Consider the following 18,834-nt stretch of genomic DNA (forward strand, 5'->3'; position numbering starts at 1 on the left):
AATTAAACTTCCGAAATGCTCAAATAAAACACGCCCCAGCTAAATTAAATTGCACAATATAAATATGTATAAGTACAATACCTATGTTGCGGGTCAAACTGACCCATTTTAGAGTTCGACATCACTGAAATGCTATTTCACTTGTTTCTTTTTCAGCATGAGCCTTCCTCTGATCCACTAGAAAGGGCTAATGAACTTATCAAAAAGACAAAACATAATAACAAAAACAAGCGGATAAATATGAGTAAAATGTGGTTATCTTTTATAATCATCGCTGTGACTTGATGGTCATTCTGGTAAAATAAATATTTTGGAGGTAATGAGTATTTTAAGGTGACTTATCGATCAATTTGACCCAGAACATAACAGAAGGGACAAATAGCAATAGATGATGACATTAACAATGACAATATCGTGGGTAGTGTGCAGTGTGAAATCGTGATATGTCATACTGTATGTCTGACTGTGCAGCCCCCCCCCCCCCCCCCCCCCCCTCCCCCTCGGAGCACTGCCCTCGTCTGGTCTGGTCTCCTCTGGCGCTCCGTCACTCATGACAACACAGCTGTGTGTTTACATTTGTAAACAATAACATGGAGAGGGAGGGGGGGGGGAGAAAGAATGAGAGAGGGGGGGAGGAGAGAGAGGGGGGGAGGAGAGAGAGAATGAGAGAGAGGAGAGAGAGAGAGGGAGAGGGGGGAGAGAGAGAATGAGAGAGCGTGCATTGGGCAGAGACACTTTTGAAATCACTGCTGTTTGCGAAATCAGTGGCAATAGTAAGAGAGGGAGGGAGAAAGAGTGAGAGGGTGAAAGAGTGAGAGGGAGAAAGAGTGAGAGGGTGCCTTGGGAAGGGACTGTGGCAATCACTGCTGTTGACAGTGCTGAAAGCAGAGCAAACAGTGAGTGAGGGACAGTGTTGGTTGACAGACTTTGGGCTGTCTTGTTTGATCGCCCCGCCCCCATCGGCCCCCATACAACACAAAGACAGACCCCATTCACGACACACTCAAATCTGCACTTATATCAGCTTAATAATAATAATAATAATAATAATAAATAACGACAAAACATTCTTCACCCCTGAGGGGTAAAGACAAAGACTGTTTATTGGCCATGCAATCAATTCTCATCAATTGTTGGAATGTGGTAATTTTTGCACCCCCCCTCCCCCGAGACAACACACACGCACTGCACACCCCCCCTCCGAGACAACACACGTGCACACCCCCCAAGGGAGAATAGAGACATGATAGTTACTTTGGGCACAGTCAGCAGCAACAGCATTGCAGCACACCACAAATGACCTACACACACATGAACACACACACACACACACACACACACACACACACACACAAATAACATGGGTGTCCTTGACCATAGTCCAAAGGGATGCTGCAACCCATCAGTGCCACTGCTGTGTGTGTGTGTGTGTGTGTGTGTGTGTGTGTGTGTGTGTGTGGTTGGGGGCGGGTGGCGGTCAGGGTTGCAGGCTAGTATCAATCGCACTCATAGGAAGCGCAATACACACACACACACACACAAACACACACAAATCAATCCAGCAGAAACAGAAGTTATCAAAAGTTCATTTTTTTTTATTCAACAAATTGACATCTTTCAGTGGCCACGTACAGGAACAGAAGAGGGGGGTGAACGACAAGAGAACAACAGCTGTGTGTGTGATCTGTGGTCGCCGTGACTACCAAGTAAACAGGTACAACAATAATGTTTGAGCATGATCGACAGATACTACAGTGCTCTGAAGATGGGAGGGAAGGCGAGAGGGAGAGAGGGAGAGGGGGACGGGAAGGGAGGAGCAACAGAGGGAAGAGAGGAGGTGGGCGTTCTATTTCTGGTGTGCAGTGAGATTGTTAGATGAGAGGAAGAGAAAGAACAGACTCAACAAAAAAGGATGAGAGGAATGAGAGAGAGACAGAGAGAGAGAGAGACAGAGAGAGACAGAGAGAGAGAGAGACAGAGAGAGAGAGAGAGAGAGAGAGAGAGAGAGAGAGAGAGAGAGAGAGGAGATGCGGGGGGGGGGGGGGTGGAGGATAGGTCCCTTCATGGCCTCCTTGCTCTCCTGTCCAGCAGTGATATGAGATATATAAAGAGAGAGAGGAGTGAAAGATGGAGAGAGAGGGGGATGGAGGGAGAGAGAGAGAGAGAGAGGGGGGTGGAGAGAGAGAGAGGGGGGTGGAGAGAGAGAGAGAGAGAGGGGGGGGGATGGAGAGAGAGAGAGAGGGGGGTGGAGAGAGAGAGAGGGGGGTGGAGAGAGAGAGAGGGGGGTGGGGGGGTCACTCCATGCCGTCCTGGTTGTCCTGCTCTGCTCCCATCTCCTCACTGGGCTCCTTGCCCTCCTTGCTCCTCTTGCTCTTCTTGTGTTTGTGTCTCCGGTGTCCGTCTCCCTCCTCACTGTCATGTCTCCTCCTGCTGCTACTGCTCAGGGAGGGGGGAGGGAGAGGGAGGGGGAGGGAGGGGGGGGAGGGAGGAAGAGGGAGGGTCAACTCTGCTGGAAATCGCAAGGGCAATTTTGTTCATGTCTCAACAGTCATCAGCGTGTCATCGGAGTGCGGACACACACGCACACAACTCGCTCCGATAACACACACACGCACGCGCGCGCGCACACACACACACACACACACACACACACACTCTAATCCACCTCTCCTCCCCGGTGCTGACAGGGCATTCTAGACTGGACCTGAGACCCATGGATCCATTCCAAAGGTTTGGATTTGAAATCAAACAATTACTGTGAGGTTAAAGTAGAGACCTCAGCTTTTATTTGATGGTCTTTGGGTACATATTGGTTATAACATTCAGAAATTACACTTTTTATGCATAGTCCCCCAATTTCAGGGTACCCAAAAGAAGAAAAAACATTTGACATTACTTACGCAGGACATTGTGTATACCTACAGACACACAGACACACACACACACAGACACACAGACACATACAGACACACACACACACACCTGCGTGAGGACTTGTGTCTCCCCTCCTCCTTCTCTCGGTGTCGTCTCTCTCTGTGCCTGTCCTCCTTCTCCCGGCTGGCCCTCTCCCTGTGTCTCTCCCCCCCTCCCCCTCCTCCACCTCCTCCTCCTCCTCCACCTCCTCCTCCTCCTCCTCCCCCACCGCCATAGCCACGCTCTGCATAGTCACGGTAGCGATACCGCTCCTCATCACTATGGAGGGGAAAACACACAGACACAGCTCTCATTGGTTGAACAGATTACATCGCCTGCTCTGATTGGAGACAGGGCTGAGACCTCGGTCTCTCATTGGTTCATTGAAAACAGATCTTGTTCTGGTCAGTGAGAACGATCGATGATGGTAGAGACAGAGAGTGTGTGGGTGTGTGGTAATGCACAAGTATGTATAAGTGTGTGTATGTGTGTGACTGTATTTGTGTGTGTGTGAGTGTATGTGAATGTATAAGTGTGCATTTGAATGTATAAGTCTGTGTGTGTATAAGTGTGTGTGTGTATGTATGTATGTATAAGTCTGTCTATGTGTGAATGTATAAGTCTGTCTATGTGTGAATGTCTAAGTGTGTGTGTGTGTGTCTAACCTGTTGTAGGCCATGGCTGAGGGGCTGTGTTCTCTCTCTCTCTCGTGCGGCCTCTCCCTGGGCCTCTCCCGTTCTCTCTCCTTCTCTCTCTTCTCCTCCCTCCGGGGGCCGGGCCCAGGGCCAGGGTAGTAGTCCCCCCAAGACTTAGAGCTGTCCATCATGGGGGGCCAGGGGGCCACAGCACCAGGCATGGGGGGAGGGTACCCGCCTGTGGGGGGGGGGGGGGGGGGGGGGGAGTACACACATACACACGTTAATGAACATAAACAAACTGGAATTCAGAAAATCATTAAACCTTCACTCTAAAACCAACGGTTGTCAGATGTGTTTTAAGACCTCAGAAGTGTTTTAACGTCAAGATAAATCAATGCAACATCGTTTGGGGACATTTGGCAATTTGGCTTACATTTCCAATGGAATGGAAAAGATGGGCACGGTCTAATTTCCAGATTTGATTCGGTCCCCATCTTCCCAATTTGTTTGGGAGTGAGTGAGTGTGTGAGAGAGTGTATGTGGTTTCTTTGATGTAATGCTTTACTGTGAACTAAAGTATTCAAGAGTGTGTGTGAGAGGGAGAGAGAGAGAGAGCCAGTGAAGTCCCAAATGAACAGTGATGTGGTTGGTAGCGCCCCCTACCTGGGGGAAAGGTGTATGGCGGGACGGGGCGCCCATCATAACTTCCAGGGTGTCCACTGCTGCAACAGAGAGAGGAACCATGACACTCTGCAACACACACACACACACACACACACACACACACACACACACACACACACCAACTGTGGTATAAATGTGTACATATGATGCGTCTTACCCGTCCAGAGTGGGGATGAGAGAGGGAGGGGGGCCGCCAGGGGGAGGGGGGAAACCTGCGCACACACACACACACACACGCTTGTTATTACTGCGTCAATGGTACACTCAGTGGCTGATATGTTGCTTTGAGGACAATCATAAAAAATCATTCTCCCTAATTTATTTATCTATAATAATTATAAAAGTGCTGTCTGTACTGCTAATAAACTAGAACTATATGATAACAATATATACTATTAATGTAATATATAATACCATAATATAATAATATATACTATTAATGTAATATATAATACCATAATATAATAATATATACTATTAGTTAGAAATACTGTGACACACGATAACAACATATACGATTAATTCCATAGAATATGGTTATATACACTATAAATGTAATATACTGCATAATATAGGATGAATGATGACATGTCCTCAGGTCTGAGGTCTTACCAGGAGGGGGGACGGTCATAGGTAACCCTGGAAGAGGAGCAGACAGGACACATCAATAGACTGACACATACTACACTACAAGAGGAGGCTGGTGGAGGTAGAAATTGGAGGACGGCCTCATTGTGAAGTATGGAACGTCTAGCAGCTTCCCCTGAATTCTACTTAATACATTGATTTGACACAATTTTTACTGAACATTGAATTTAACAGATACAAGTCAACTGTCCACCACCAGAAGAAGAGAAGGATGGAGAGAGAGAGAGAGAGAGAGAGAGAGAGAGAGAGAGAGAGAGAGAGAGAGAGAGAGAGAGAGAGAGAGAGAGAGAGAGAGAGAGAGAGAGAGAGAGAGAGAGAGAGAGAGAGAGAGAGAGAGAGAGAGAAGAGAGAGAGAGAGAGAGAGAGAGAGAGAGAGAGAGAGAGAGAGAGAGAGAGAGAGAGAGAAAGAGAGAGAGAGAGAGACGGTGGAGAGGTAAAGAGGAAGTAAGAGAGGGAGACTGGTTGACTTACTTGGCGGGGGGATGAGGGGGGGTGCCTGGCTGACGTTTGGGGGGAGGGGGGAGGAATGGAGGAGGGGGGATGTTTGGGGGGAGGGGCCCGGGGGGGAAGAAGGGAGGCATCTTGTTCTGGGGGGGCTCGGCGTCAGACGATGAGTGCTCCGAAATCACCTGCAGAACCGTCAACAGCCAATCACAACCATGCAAACGAAACAACAGCCAATACAATTCATGTCAATCACACAACGCACTTGCCCAGGTGTGTGTGTGGTTTTGGTACATGAGTAGTGTGTGTGTGTGTGTGTGTGTGTGTGTGTACGTGCGTGTGTGTGAGAGAGAGAGAGGTGTGTGTGTGTGTGAGAAAGACAGGTGTGTGTGTGTGTGTGAGAAAGACAGAGGTGTGTGTGTGTGTGTGAGAAAGAGAGAGGTGTGTGTGTGTGTGAGAGAGAGAGGTGTGTGTGAGAGAGAGAGGTGTGTGTGTGTGAGAGAGAGAGGTGTGTGTGTGAGAGAGAGAGGTGTGTGTGTGAGAGAGAGAGGTGTGTGTGTACCTGGATGTTGTTCCCCTCCAGGTTGTGTCTGCGTCGGCCCTCCACCCTGCTGATGGTAGCGGTCCCCCCTCCTATTACATCTATGGTACCACTGGTCTTCCTGGAGAACACACACACACACACACACACACACACACACACACACACACACACACACACACACACACACACACACACACACACACACACACACACACACACACACACACACACACACACACACACACACACACACACACACACACACACACACACACACACACACACAAGATGAAAACAGTTTCCAGCCACAATAACGACAGCCACACACCTCAGTGAAGTATTATGACTTATGAAGGGTTTTCAGCCAACAAAGTGAATAACATAGAATCATGCTCTCTGGGTGAGTGTGTAATGTCTAGGCAGCCACACTGACATCCACACCCATGTGACCATATGAGGAAGAGGGCACCCCACTTACGTATAGTAGGACATGTCCTGGACAGGTGGGCCAGTCCACTGAGGGGGGGAGATCCTACCATCACACAGGAGAGAGTTAGAACACACATACATACACACACAGTCACAGTCTCTCTCTCTCTCACACACACACACTTCACCTCTCGTTAACACATAACGGAGCGCCGCCACACACACACACACACACACACACACAGCACAGTAATGCTGTGTGTGTGTGTGAGTTTTGTCTGTTCATGTGTGTTTTGTGTGTGTGTGCATATATACATGTGCGTGCATGCAGGTTTCTCCCCAGGATGTTTGAACAAGGTGGCACTGGATTGCATTATGAAAACCGACTCACGTTTATTCATGTCAAAATGTGCTAAAAATACAACTGAAACACTGAATTCACTGAGGAACACAACGGTTTCACTTTGAACAACGATGTCATTGGAGATCAAAGACAGTTACTCTAAACATCAGCTTCATCTGCTCTGAAATGTTTACATCGTGGTCTAGCCAAGTCGACAACCTGACAGAGCACCCCACGTGTGTGTGTGTGTGTGTGTGTGTGTGTGTTTGTTTGTGTGCGCGTCCATGTGTGCATGTGTCTCACCTGGGTGGGTTCATGTTCATGTTCATATTCATGTTCATATTCATGTTCTTGTACATGTTGGCAGGAGAGGCGTTGAAGTCTGGCTTGGAGACGTGGATGGGCAGATTCACCTCCTTCTCGTTCCCTGTCCGCCCCTGCTGAACCTGGGGGGAAGTGGGACATCTCTCTGTCACTAACAGTCCCACAGGAGCAGGCCATCTTTAAAGACTAATGTCTTTGACAGACAGACAGGCAGACCCACAGCAGAAGGCCAACTTTAAAAGGCATATCTTTAAAGGGATATCTTTAGTTTTCTGATCTGAACATGGTGGTAGCCTGTGTGTCATATGTAACGTGTAGGCTTACGCAGAGAAAGGAAGGGAGGAGAGACAGAGAAATAAAGGGGTGAGAGAAAAGGGAGATATGGAGGAAAAGAGGGAGGCAGACAAATGAAGAGGTAGGAGGAGGAGACAGAGAGGGGGGAGAGAGAGAGGACAGAGAGAGAGATTTTGTTTAACTGCCACTAACTGTGATTTTGCTGGTTGCCGAGCCAACGGTGACAACCTCCAGCCCCATCCTCAGCCTCTTCTGTTTCTCACAGTAGGCCTTCCACGTGTCCTCGTTAAAGCCGTAGTTAAAGTAGTCTGACAGGTCCGCACCTGCGCACGCACACACACACACACACACACACAGTAAGGCAACAAAACCAAGAATACAGACCACAGACAAAACAGAGTGAACAGAGTACTTCCTCTCTCACACTCTCACACTAATGCATGCTTTCTCTCGCTCTCTCCACTAAACTCATGCATGTGCGCACACACACACACACACACACACACACACACACACACACACACACACACACACACACCTGGCTTCCTCCAGGGCTTCTCCTCGAAGGATTCCATGTCCACCTCCAGTACCGGGACGCCGTTGATGCTGCCCGGAGCCTCCAGGTCCACCCCCTTCAGCTTGGAGCCCACTACAGCAGGGGCAGAGGGACAAACAGCACCAATACATGAGGGGCAGAGGGACAAACAGCACCAATACATGAGGGGCAGAGGGACACAGAGAGAGAGAGAGAGAGAGAGAGAGAGAGAGAGAGAGAGAGAGAGAGAGAGAGAGAGAGAGAGAGAGAGAGGGGTACCTTGTCCGTAGGGTCTGCTGCCTGCCGTCTTTATGTTGAGGTTGACAGGAGTGGCCCCATAGGTTCTGAACAACAACAACAACGGGCATTTACCACCACAACAACAACAACGTACTCAACCCACCACTGTCCGACTAAGGCTGTCAATAGAAATCAGGAGCTTTGGTTATGTAATGGTTCAATAAGTATCTGTAATACTAACTGCCAGTAAGCGCTAATAACGTTGATGACACTAATCATTGAAGAAACATGTACTGGATGATTGTCTATAACAACTGGCGACCTGTGGGTCATCCCTTGTTTGTGACCTGTGGGTCATCCCTTGTTTGTGACCTGTGGGTCATCCCTTGTTTGTGACCTGCTAATAACTTGAGTAGAAATAATGGAACTAACAGAGGGTATATTTACGACCTGTCTTAAACAGCTCCTAACATTTGTTACCTGTCTTGAACGCTACTGCTACTGAGGGTGACAAGCTGACAAGACATATGTACGTTTTCCCAAAGACCGAACTGTTCCTAACAGACCTGACTGTTCCTAACAGACCTGACTGTTCCTAACAGATAAGGATGTATGGAACTTGTCACAGGACACCATTGTTCTACATCACCCCATGGCTTCAAGGCTAAATGACAGATAATAGCGTGTGAAAAACCCGCCCCGGAGAGAGGGAGGTTTGGAAAGTATAAATGCGTATTGTAACTTTGTCCTGTGCCTTTTGTTTGCTAGAAACAGACGACCATGCTTGCAACCATTAAAATAATTAAAGAGAACATGTATTGTGTACGTGCCTATTTGTGCAGAGTCAACAAATACCAAAGTAGTAACCCTACATTTCCACGACAGTTACGTATATAAATAAAAGTGCAATTTAATTCCTTTGCTTTTATCAATACCAAGATGTTGGCATTTACTCCCCCTGTTCTTAAAACTTTGAACAAATTGAAGAATCGAATGAATGGTAAGAATCGCAACTTCCAAATGCGCAACCGGCACAGCGTTTGATTGACAGGTCACGTACGTGTACTGAGGCGCCCCGGTCTTGATGTCTCCGATGGTGACGCGGACATCGTCATCATCATCGTCACTGTCGCTCTCGCTGTCCTCATCCTCAGCTGCTGTGGTCTCCGGCTGAGAGACAGAGACAGAGAGAGACAGAGAGAGAGAGAAAGACAAAGAAAGAAGGAAAGAGGGATGAGACACATAACCTCCATGATTTTTGGTGTCTATTGTTGTCCTCAAGTAAGTAGAATCAGGTGGGGAAATAATTGGGTACCAAATTAACCAATCAAATGAGAGATCTTTCGGAAAGAGTTTGGGCAGGACTCTGATAAATAGAGATAAGAAACCTGGTCAGTTTTGTGTTACCCATACAGGTGAATGCAAAACACACCATGCCGAGAGGAAAGGAGATCTCAGAGGACATCAGGAAGAGGGTAGTGAGAGCACATCTGTCTGAGAAAGGCTATAAAATCATCTTAACAAGATTTGAGCTCCATCAGTCCATTGTGAGACAAATAATTTACAAATGGAGAGCATTTAACATAATAACAACTCGGCCGAGAAGTGGACATCCTTCTAAAATATCCCCAAGAGCCACAAGAAAAATAATAAATCAGATAAAAGCCAACCCAAACATAACATCCAGAGATTTGCAGACCTCCCTTCCTGCATCTCAGGTAACTGTGCATGCTTCAACAATAAGAACACTGAATCGAAATGACATGAGGGTTGCTAGGAAGAAGCCTCTGCTGTCAAAAAAGAAACAAACTGCCTGTCTTAACTTTGCCAGAGACCACCTGGACAAGTCTGAAGGTTTCTGGAAGTCCGTTCTCTGGACAGATGAATCCAAAATTTACCTTTTTGGTCACAATCAAAACCACAACACAACCAAAAGAACTTTATCCCAACAGTCAAGCATGGTGATGGGAATGTCAAGATCTGGGGCTGCTTTTCCTCCTCTGGACCTGGACGACTCCACATCATAAAGGGAACCATGAATTCTGAGGTATACCAGGAGATTATTGAACAGAATGTCCAGCCATCAGTCAAGGAGCTAAAGCTGGGCTGAAAATGGGTCTTCCAACAAGACAACGACCCAAAGCATTCAAGCAAATCTACCAAAGAATAGCTCAGGAGAAAGAAGATTTATGTTTTGGATTGGCCAAGTTCTGACCTAAATCCAATCGAGACGCTGTGGCAGGACCTGAAGCTGATTTCTGTAAGGAGGAGTGGGCAAAAATCCCTCAAAACAGATTAGTGGCTATACGAGACGTTTACTCCAAGTTATCACTGCTAATGGAGGTGCCACATGCTATTAACTTTAGAGGTTCACATATTTTTGCACACATGAAATCTGAGTTTTTGTTAAATAAACCTCTTGTTAAATAAACAATGGAAATATCTTTTTTTTGTTTTGTTTGCGTCCTTTATTTGGAATGTCTTTATTATGAATTGGGGTTCAGATTTTCTAAGTTCATTTTAATATTTATACAAAGATAATTACCATCCCTGTAGGGTTCACAAACTTTCAAGCAGCACATGTATGTCAAATAAACTCAGTAATATATTGGTCTTACCTGGGGGGCCACTCCGTTCCCTGTGGTGGGGGCCTCCTCTGATACAGTAGGGGGGGCAGCAGCTGGGGCGCTGTGGACATGGGTTTAGACACACAGTGAAATCAATGCATTGAACACACACACACACACACACACACACACACACACACACACACACACACACACACACACACACACACACACACACACACACGGCGAGCAGCACTTGGTTTTTGTCGAGCGACATTAAAACAGCCTTTAGAGATGTATAAAATGTATGCAGTATGCATGAGTGGAGGTCCGAGGGTGACACTGAGTTGACGTGTCTCAGGCAGGGCTACCTCATCACGAGAGCGTGATTCCAAACCACCTCCGCTACACATGTGCATATGGTTATTGTTGATATGAATGATGACCCACCTGACTGCAGCATTTAATTTTGCCTCCTCATCCTCCTCCTTCGTCTCAGTTTCATCTGTCAGAAAAAAAGACAAGAAAAGGAATTGCAGATCACCGCAGCATTGACTTTGACTCTTTGCCTCAATCATTGACTGTTTGGGGCGGATACAGATGACATTAAGCCTAGTCTTAGACCTGGAATGAACCACACTTTCAATAGAAAATCTCCATTGAAGACGCTATTTAGTCTAGGATTAGGTTTAATCTGTGTCCGGGAAAACCAGCCCTATGTCTTCCACACGTCAACAATAGCTTGTTGTCTGGCTAAATCAACCGACCTACCAACCTGTCAGTCAGATTAATGTGTGTGGTGTTTTTTTTAATAGCATAACTAGCTAGCTAGCCTAACTACTGCGATAGGAAATAACATATACACCTAACTAGGCCAATAGCAAGTTATTATCTGAACGGCTAAAAACTATTGGCACTAACTAAGTACATTAGCTTACTTGCATGTATTTACAGACAGTAGTAGGCCAGAAATCAGAGGGACCAACGCATGCACGGCTGCGCGGACTATCCGCTAAATGACATGAGTTAGCTAGCTGTGTATTTACAGACGCAGACGTTTTAGCTGGCTCACTTTATTACGTGTTTATGCATTAAAACATCCCCTTTTACCTCCATATAGCCATTCCTCCTCCTCATCCCCCGGACTGGCGTCTGTCGTTTTGTCCGCTTCCTCCGCAGACATCTTTAGCACGGTGACAAGAAAGTGCGGCTCAGAAGATCACAACTTTCCTTTCGAGCTAACTACAGTCCTTCGAGTGAATAAAGTGAATGCAAAACACGTGAAACAAAGGTTCATATACGGACAACTCAACATACATACAATTAATTATTATATTACGTAGACATTAACTGAAATTCAGTCTCTCCATACATTTTCGGCGAGCGGAGAGTGCGCCCGGAAGTGATCTGCGGAGCAAAGGTTGAAGTTGACGGAAAGCGGAAACTGGATATTCCCACGGACACACACGAGCAGAAGACACGACACTACACCGGTGAAAAATCTATATTTGATTTCTGTACACGAGTGGATCAAGTTGAAATAAGATCATCGAGGTAAGGAAACACTGCCAAAATAACGTTGAAAACCATTAGACTCCAGTTCCAGTGCTGTTTGTAAAGCTGTAATGTCTTTACTGTTCTGTCCCAAAACTCTACTGGTCAGACACATGTATTGATGTTGCTGTCCATAGCAGTTGCTCGTAAAGGTCTCTAATAGTGAATGTCCCAAAACACATGTCTTATTGTTCATGGCATTGTAGTGGAAACCGTTACACCCTTGGATGAATAAGAGAATATTTCATATTGAAGCTTTATCTTCTCTCTCTCAGCGGTGCTCTGATGGGTACACATATTGAGGATGACGAGATGTATTGTTCACAGTTAGTGGAACATGTAGATGTTATACTTAGATGTTATGGAATATCAAACAAGCACAGATAGAATAGATATTATTGATTACAGTTATTGATTACAGCAGTCTAATGGTTGTTTGTTTGTTTGTTTGTCAACAGGAGATGGCCCAGGTTGTCCCAGGCCAGTTCGAAGATGCCGACGAATCAGACGACGGCTGCTTTAACCAGTCAGAGCATCCGCCTGAAGGGAAGCCTGCTGCAGTAGTAGAGGGTCAGATAGATGGAAAGACCCCGGACACACTATCACATGACCAGCACGAGGAGGAAGAGGTGGAGGAAGACTACGATGATGACGATGATGACGATGATGAGTGGGACTGGGGTGGGTCAGGGACGGATTTAACTAAACGCTACAACAGAACCGGACTAAACCACCAGGCGAACAAACAAACTCCCAGCAACAAGTCTCTGAAGCTGTCGACCCCGACAGACAAGGCCCTGAGGAAGTTCGACAACAAGATCAACCTGGACCAGCTCAACTACGCCGACAACGTCATCAACCGGGTGACCGCCATGCAGAGACAACGGGACTCCGAAACACACCGGGTGAAAGACAAGTCGGACCGGGCCACGGTGGAGCAGGTCCTGGACCCGCGGACCCGCATGATCCTGTTCAAGATGCTCAGTCGGGGGGTCATCTCGGAGATCAACGGCTGCATCAGCACCGGGAAGGAGGCCAACGTCTACCACGCCACCACTGCCGACGGCCAGAACCGCGCCATCAAGATCTACAAGACCTCCATCCTCCTCTTCAAGGACCGCGACAAGTACGTGAGCGGCGAGTTCCGCTTCCGCCACGGCTACTGCAAAGGCAACCCCAGGAAGATGGTCCGGACGTGGGCAGAGAAGGAGATGAGGAACCTGATCCGGCTCCAGACCGCCGGGATCCCGAGTCCAGAGCCGGTCATGCTGCGCAGCCACGTCCTCCTCATGAGCTTCATCGGCCGCGATGACGCGCCCGCCCCGCTGCTGAAGAACGCCGTCCTGTCCGAGTCCAAGGCCCGCGAGCTCTACCTCCAGGTGATCCAGAACATGCGGACCATGTACCAGGAGGCCCGGTTGGTCCACGCGGACCTGAGCGAGTACAACATGCTCTACCACGACGGCTCCGCCTACATCATCGACGTCTCGCAGTCGGTGGAGCACGACCACCCGCACGCTCTGGAGTTCCTGCGGAAGGACTGCGGCAACGTCAACGACTTCTTCCAGAAGCATGACGTGGCGGTGATGACGTTGCGGGAGCTGTTTGAGTTTGTCACCGACCCGTCCATCACCGATGACAACATCGGACTCTACCTCGACCGGGCGATGGACATCGCTTCTGATAGGACAGCGGAGGAGCGGCGGACCGATCAGGACAGCGTGGACGAGGAGGTGTTTAAGAAGGCGTACATCCCGAGGACGTTGACGGAGGTGAGCCACTACGAACGAGACGTGGACGCCATGGCGATGATGATGAAGGAGGGTGGGGGGAGGGAGGGCAACGTCCAGAACGACAACATCCTGTACCAGACGGTGACGGGTCTGAGGAAGGACCTGTCGGGGGTTCAGACGGTCCCCGCCCTGTTGGAGGGCTGCGGTGGTGTAGAGGAGGAAAGCTCCAGTTCAGAGGATGAAGATGAGGATCAGGATGATGAAGATGGCGGAGAGGACAGGGTCGTCCCCGGTGAGGAAGGAGAGGAAACGCAGGTAAACAAGAAGGAAGTGAAGAAACAAGCAAAAGAAGCACAGAGAGAGAAGAGGAAAAACAAAGTACCCAAGCACGTGAAGAAGAGGAAGGAGAGGGTTTCTAAGATGAAGAAAGGCAAATGATTAGGACACACACCAGTCGTGAACTCTGACCCCAGTGACTCTGTAAACAAACACACAACCAGGGTTCCAATTACACATCATCTCTTGAGGGGCTCAAAGTAGAGAATTTCTATTTTTTGAGGGGCAACATTGAAATATCAGTTCTCAAACCCCCTGTAATACAACCTCACCCTGTTGTTGTTGTGGTTGTTTATTTCACAAACAATCCTTTTTAATGAACAACGCTGACTTTGTATGATGACCTCGGATGTGCTTTATTCACGACAATAAAACTGTTCCCCTCATGTGGAAATGATGTTGGCTGGTTTGAGAACATTAAAGAATTATAATGAAAACATTCCATAGGGTGGCATGGATCATACTTATTTGGAAATATGAGGTTCATTCAGATTATGATATAAAGCATTGACAAGCACGAGCGACACCCTCAAATGAAGTGAACTTCGCACCTCTAATCTTCAGGATGATTCAGCTACTAAAGTTCAAGTCTATTAGCAGTACAGACAACACTTTTACAGTATAATAATTATTATCGATTAATAGATGAATGAATGAGGGAGATTTTTTATGATTGTCCTCAAAGCAATGTTACATGTCAAAATTTTACATGTCAGCCACATATTGTACCGGTTACACTTTACTAATAACAAACCAATGTATGTGTTTCAGTCCATATGGTACCCGCTGAACTAGAGTATTGGTTCATGTTTCAGTGTGTACTGTTTGAGTGTGTGTGCACGCGTGTGAGAATTAAAGGGGAGGTCCTAGGATGCAAGGAAACAAGGTTTATGCTGCAGGTTCAAATTGGACGGTGAGTGCGCCATCAATTCAAGGTGCATGCAGTAGCGTTTTATGACCACAAGAGGGCACACAACACATCTTGAAGTAAAGGTCGGGTGATTTGCTGTTTTTATTGAAGGACAATGCAGAGGGACACTCCCTATTGTAAATCAACTTGTTTACCAGACAAGGATTTGTTGATCAATAAAAAAACGCGGTGACACATTCACGCCAAACCAACGTGCAAGCAAACATGCCAGACTTTCTAGGGGCATTACCTACTAAGGTATCGCTTACATTCACAACAACAACAACAATAATAACAAATAAAAACTTCATTGGTACTCATATAACATGTAAACAAACACAGGCAGCAGTAGGCAGAGTCATAGATCATAGTGACAGTTTGATTGGCCGTTGTAAAAGGTTGTGATTGGTGTTGTGGTTTTGCAAGGTGGATAGGATGGCTACACTACCTTTAATGCACACTGCATTGTTAATGCGTTTACGACAATTTGAGCACAGCGTCTGGGTATGTTATTGGGCTATAGAGGGATGGATCGTTGGATCACACACACACACACACACACACACACACACACACACGCACACACACACACACACACACACAGAAACACACAGACACACACACACAGAAACACACACACACACACACACACACACACACACACACACACACACACACACACACACTCACAAATACACAGACACCCACAGAAACACACACACAGACACTCACAAACACACAGACACAAAATATGCTCACTGTGCTCGATATTGGATATTGGACACACACAAACACCATCTGTCTGTAACTGTTTGTACAGAACTCTCTCTCTCTCCCTTTCTCTCTCTCTCTCTCTTGCTCTCTTTCAATCTGTCTCTGTTGACTTGAAAACGTAATTATGCTCATTCGAGCACTAAGCCCTCATTCTGTCTCTCTTGTTTTCCCTGCTCTGTCTCTCCCTCCCTCTCCCTAATCTCCCCCCTCTCTCTCTCGCTCCCTCTTGTAACCCCTCTCTCCCCTCACATCTCTCTCTCCCTCTCTCCTTCTCCCCCTTCCCTCTCTCTCCCCCTTCTCCTCCCTCTATCTATCTCTTTCTCTCTCTACATTTCTCCTTCATCCTCTCCTCTCTCTCTCCTCTTCCTTCTCCATCCTCCCCTCCCCCCCCCCCCCCCCTCTCTGGAGGCGGTGGATTAGGCTAGATTACAGCGTAGCGTCGATGCTAATCAGGTTTAGTGAGGGAGACCTTTCATTGGCCAGCCGATCTGTAATTACACCAACCGATATTAGCTTACTGGGACACACTGAGGCTCTAACAGTGTTTATCTCTGTCATCTGTCTTTGTCATAAACACACTCTGTTACCTCATCCCCCTTTGTTAAGAAATACAAACACATGCATACACACCCACCACCCACCACCCACCACCCCCAGCCAACCTGTTTAGATTAAAAGGACAAATCCATTTGTTTTGTTGCTTAAGAGGGGGACCCTTGACATGAATACCCACACACCCAACCGCACGCACACACACGCACGCACACGCACCCAACCATACGCACGCGCACGCACACACACACACACACACACACACACACACACACGACATACAAAGGCTATCATCTTTTTCCAATACAGACCACTTTGTGCAGTACTAACAGTATGCCCTCCATAAACATGGCATTGATTGGAGCTCTTAAGACTGTGTGTTAACATTGTGCATCGATTGTGGACAGCGGTTCCCATTGACCTTAGAGCAGTGACCTCAAGTACTTTAAGAATAAAGAAGCAAAGAACAATCTTTCCCTGCAGATTACCTGGTGACCAGGAGAGGCTGGCAGAGGCAGAAATCCGAGGACAGGCTTGTTGTAATGCATGGGACGGAATAGTGTCAAACAGCCGTCCACCGATTTCTACCGCCAACGGCCTCCACTGCTGGTGACCTATCTGAATCCTGATACTTAGAATACTAAGCCTCCTCCAGCCTCCCCTGATAAAGTGTTGTCTTGACCCCACACCCGCTCCCTCCATGACAATGACAATGGCTTTGAGTTCCTCGATCCTCTGTCTAAACACAATATCAAGTTTCGTCGAGGAGTGAACAGAATAGGAAACGTAATGATATTAGAACATAAGATAACAAGATAAAGAATACATTTGAGTCATTTAGAAACTCTTATCCAGAGGGACTTACAATAAGTAAGTGAATGAAGTAAATTAATGAAGTAAGCGAATCAAGGAAGCGAATCAAGGAAGTGAATCAAGTAAGTAAATCTAGGAAGTGAATCAAGGAAGTGAATCAAGTAAATGAATGAAGTAAGCGAATCAAGGAAGTGAATCAAGTAAGTAAATCTAGGAAGTGAATCAAGGAAGTGAATCAAGTAAATGAATGAAGTAAGCGAATCAAGGAAGTGAATCAAGTAAGTAAATCTAGGAAGTGAATCAAGGAAGTGAATCAAGTAAGTGAATCAAGTAAGTGAATCAAGGAAGTGAATCAAGTAAGTAAATCTAGGAAGTGAATCAAGTAAGTGAATCAAGTAAGTGACTCAAGGAAGTGAATCAAGTAAGAGAATCACGGAAGTGAATCAAGTAAGTGAATCAACTACACATCACAGTAATCACAGGTAAGACATTCTTTAAGCGCCACAAGCAGTGCCAGTGCCAGAGTAAGAGAAGAAAACATCTGTTAGTTTATTTATTTATTTATTTTAATCAGTTCTTATAGTTCTGCCCACTTTTAAGTGGTGTGTTTCTGAGTCGTTGCTGCCCGGGTCAGATGGGTTTAACGGACAGTGTTGGACCACAACATGACCATGGAAGAACACTTAGCAACCACAGCGAGTGGTTGTATTATGGGATGTCAAACAAATGGATCCATGGGTCTCAGGTCCGGTCTAGAACGCTCTGTCAGCACCGGGGAGAAGAGGTGGATTACATCAGAGTGTGTGTGTGTGTGTGTGTCTGTGTGTGTGTGTGTGTGTGTCTGTGTGTGTGTGTAAAGTAAGACTCTGCAAAACATCTATAAGAGGTAGTGGGTGAGGCATTGTGTGTGTGTGTGTGTGTGTGTGTGTGTGTGTGTGTGTGTGTGTGTGTGTGTGTGTGTGTGTGTGTGAAGGTGACAGAGAGGAGAGTGACTGTGTATAAATGGGTTAGGGCTAGAGAGACAGAGAGAGAGAGAGTGTGTGTGAGGGTGAATATGACTCAGACCCACGCACACACACACACACACACACACACACACAGTAGCCTACCTACAGTATCATCATGATGTAATGTGATCTGAGTGTCCATATCTCTCTAGTATAAACTGGCTGGGAGCAGAGAGAGTCATACACACACACACACACACACACACACACACACACACACACACACAGAGTGAGTCACGCTGCAGACAGAAGGAGAGTCTGAGTGAGTCAGCGCTGATCAGCTATACAGACTGAACCACAACCATCAATAATGCAACAGGGACGCCAATGTAAATGACTCAAATGACATCCAAGCTCAGTGGAGAGAAGACAGGTTCTGTTAGGTATGGGAGCATACACACACGTGTGCGTTGACATGCGCATACACACACATACGCACACACGTGGACATACACACACACACATACGCATGGACATACACACACACACACACACACACACACACACACACACACACACATACGCATACACGTAGACACACACACACACACA

The 18,834-nt window shown here is 46.9% G+C and overlaps 2 protein-coding genes across 2 annotated transcripts; one reads left to right on the forward strand and one right to left on the reverse strand.

Moving 5' to 3' along the window:
• Nucleotides 1-1,580: 1,580 nt before the first annotated feature.
• Nucleotides 1,581-11,966, reverse strand: fip1l1b (FIP1 like 1b). Its single transcript, XM_083692875.1, is given in 18 exon segments — nucleotides 1,581-2,436; nucleotides 2,983-3,192; nucleotides 3,579-3,786; nucleotides 4,215-4,273; nucleotides 4,393-4,447; nucleotides 4,848-4,874; nucleotides 5,355-5,397; nucleotides 5,399-5,512; nucleotides 5,890-5,989; nucleotides 6,350-6,403; nucleotides 6,947-7,089; nucleotides 7,454-7,584; nucleotides 7,800-7,910; nucleotides 8,076-8,140; nucleotides 9,097-9,206; nucleotides 10,655-10,724; nucleotides 11,054-11,108; nucleotides 11,714-11,966. Coding segments are annotated over 18 exon segments (1,770 nt in total). The 5' UTR covers nucleotides 11,787-11,966; the 3' UTR covers nucleotides 1,581-2,294.
• Nucleotides 11,967-12,057: 91 nt separating this feature from the next.
• riok1 (RIO kinase 1 (yeast)) lies at nucleotides 12,058-14,624 on the forward strand. Its single transcript, XM_083693382.1, has 2 exons — nucleotides 12,058-12,157; nucleotides 12,616-14,624. The coding sequence occupies exon 2, from the start codon at nucleotides 12,619-12,621 to the stop codon at nucleotides 14,326-14,328; it is 1,710 nt and encodes a 569-aa protein (XP_083549508.1). The 5' UTR covers nucleotides 12,058-12,157; nucleotides 12,616-12,618; the 3' UTR covers nucleotides 14,329-14,624.
• Nucleotides 14,625-18,834: the final 4,210 nt, after the last annotated feature.

This window comes from Argentina silus (assembly GCF_951799395.1).
Source record: "Argentina silus genome assembly, chromosome: 21".
Classification (NCBI taxonomy): Eukaryota; Metazoa; Chordata; class Actinopteri; order Argentiniformes; family Argentinidae; genus Argentina; species Argentina silus.

Excerpts from the sequence above, each read along its gene's own strand:
- riok1 (XM_083693382.1), top strand. The coding sequence starts at position 12,619 with ATGGCCCAGGTTGTCCCAGGCCAGTTCGAAGATGCCGACGAATCAGAC.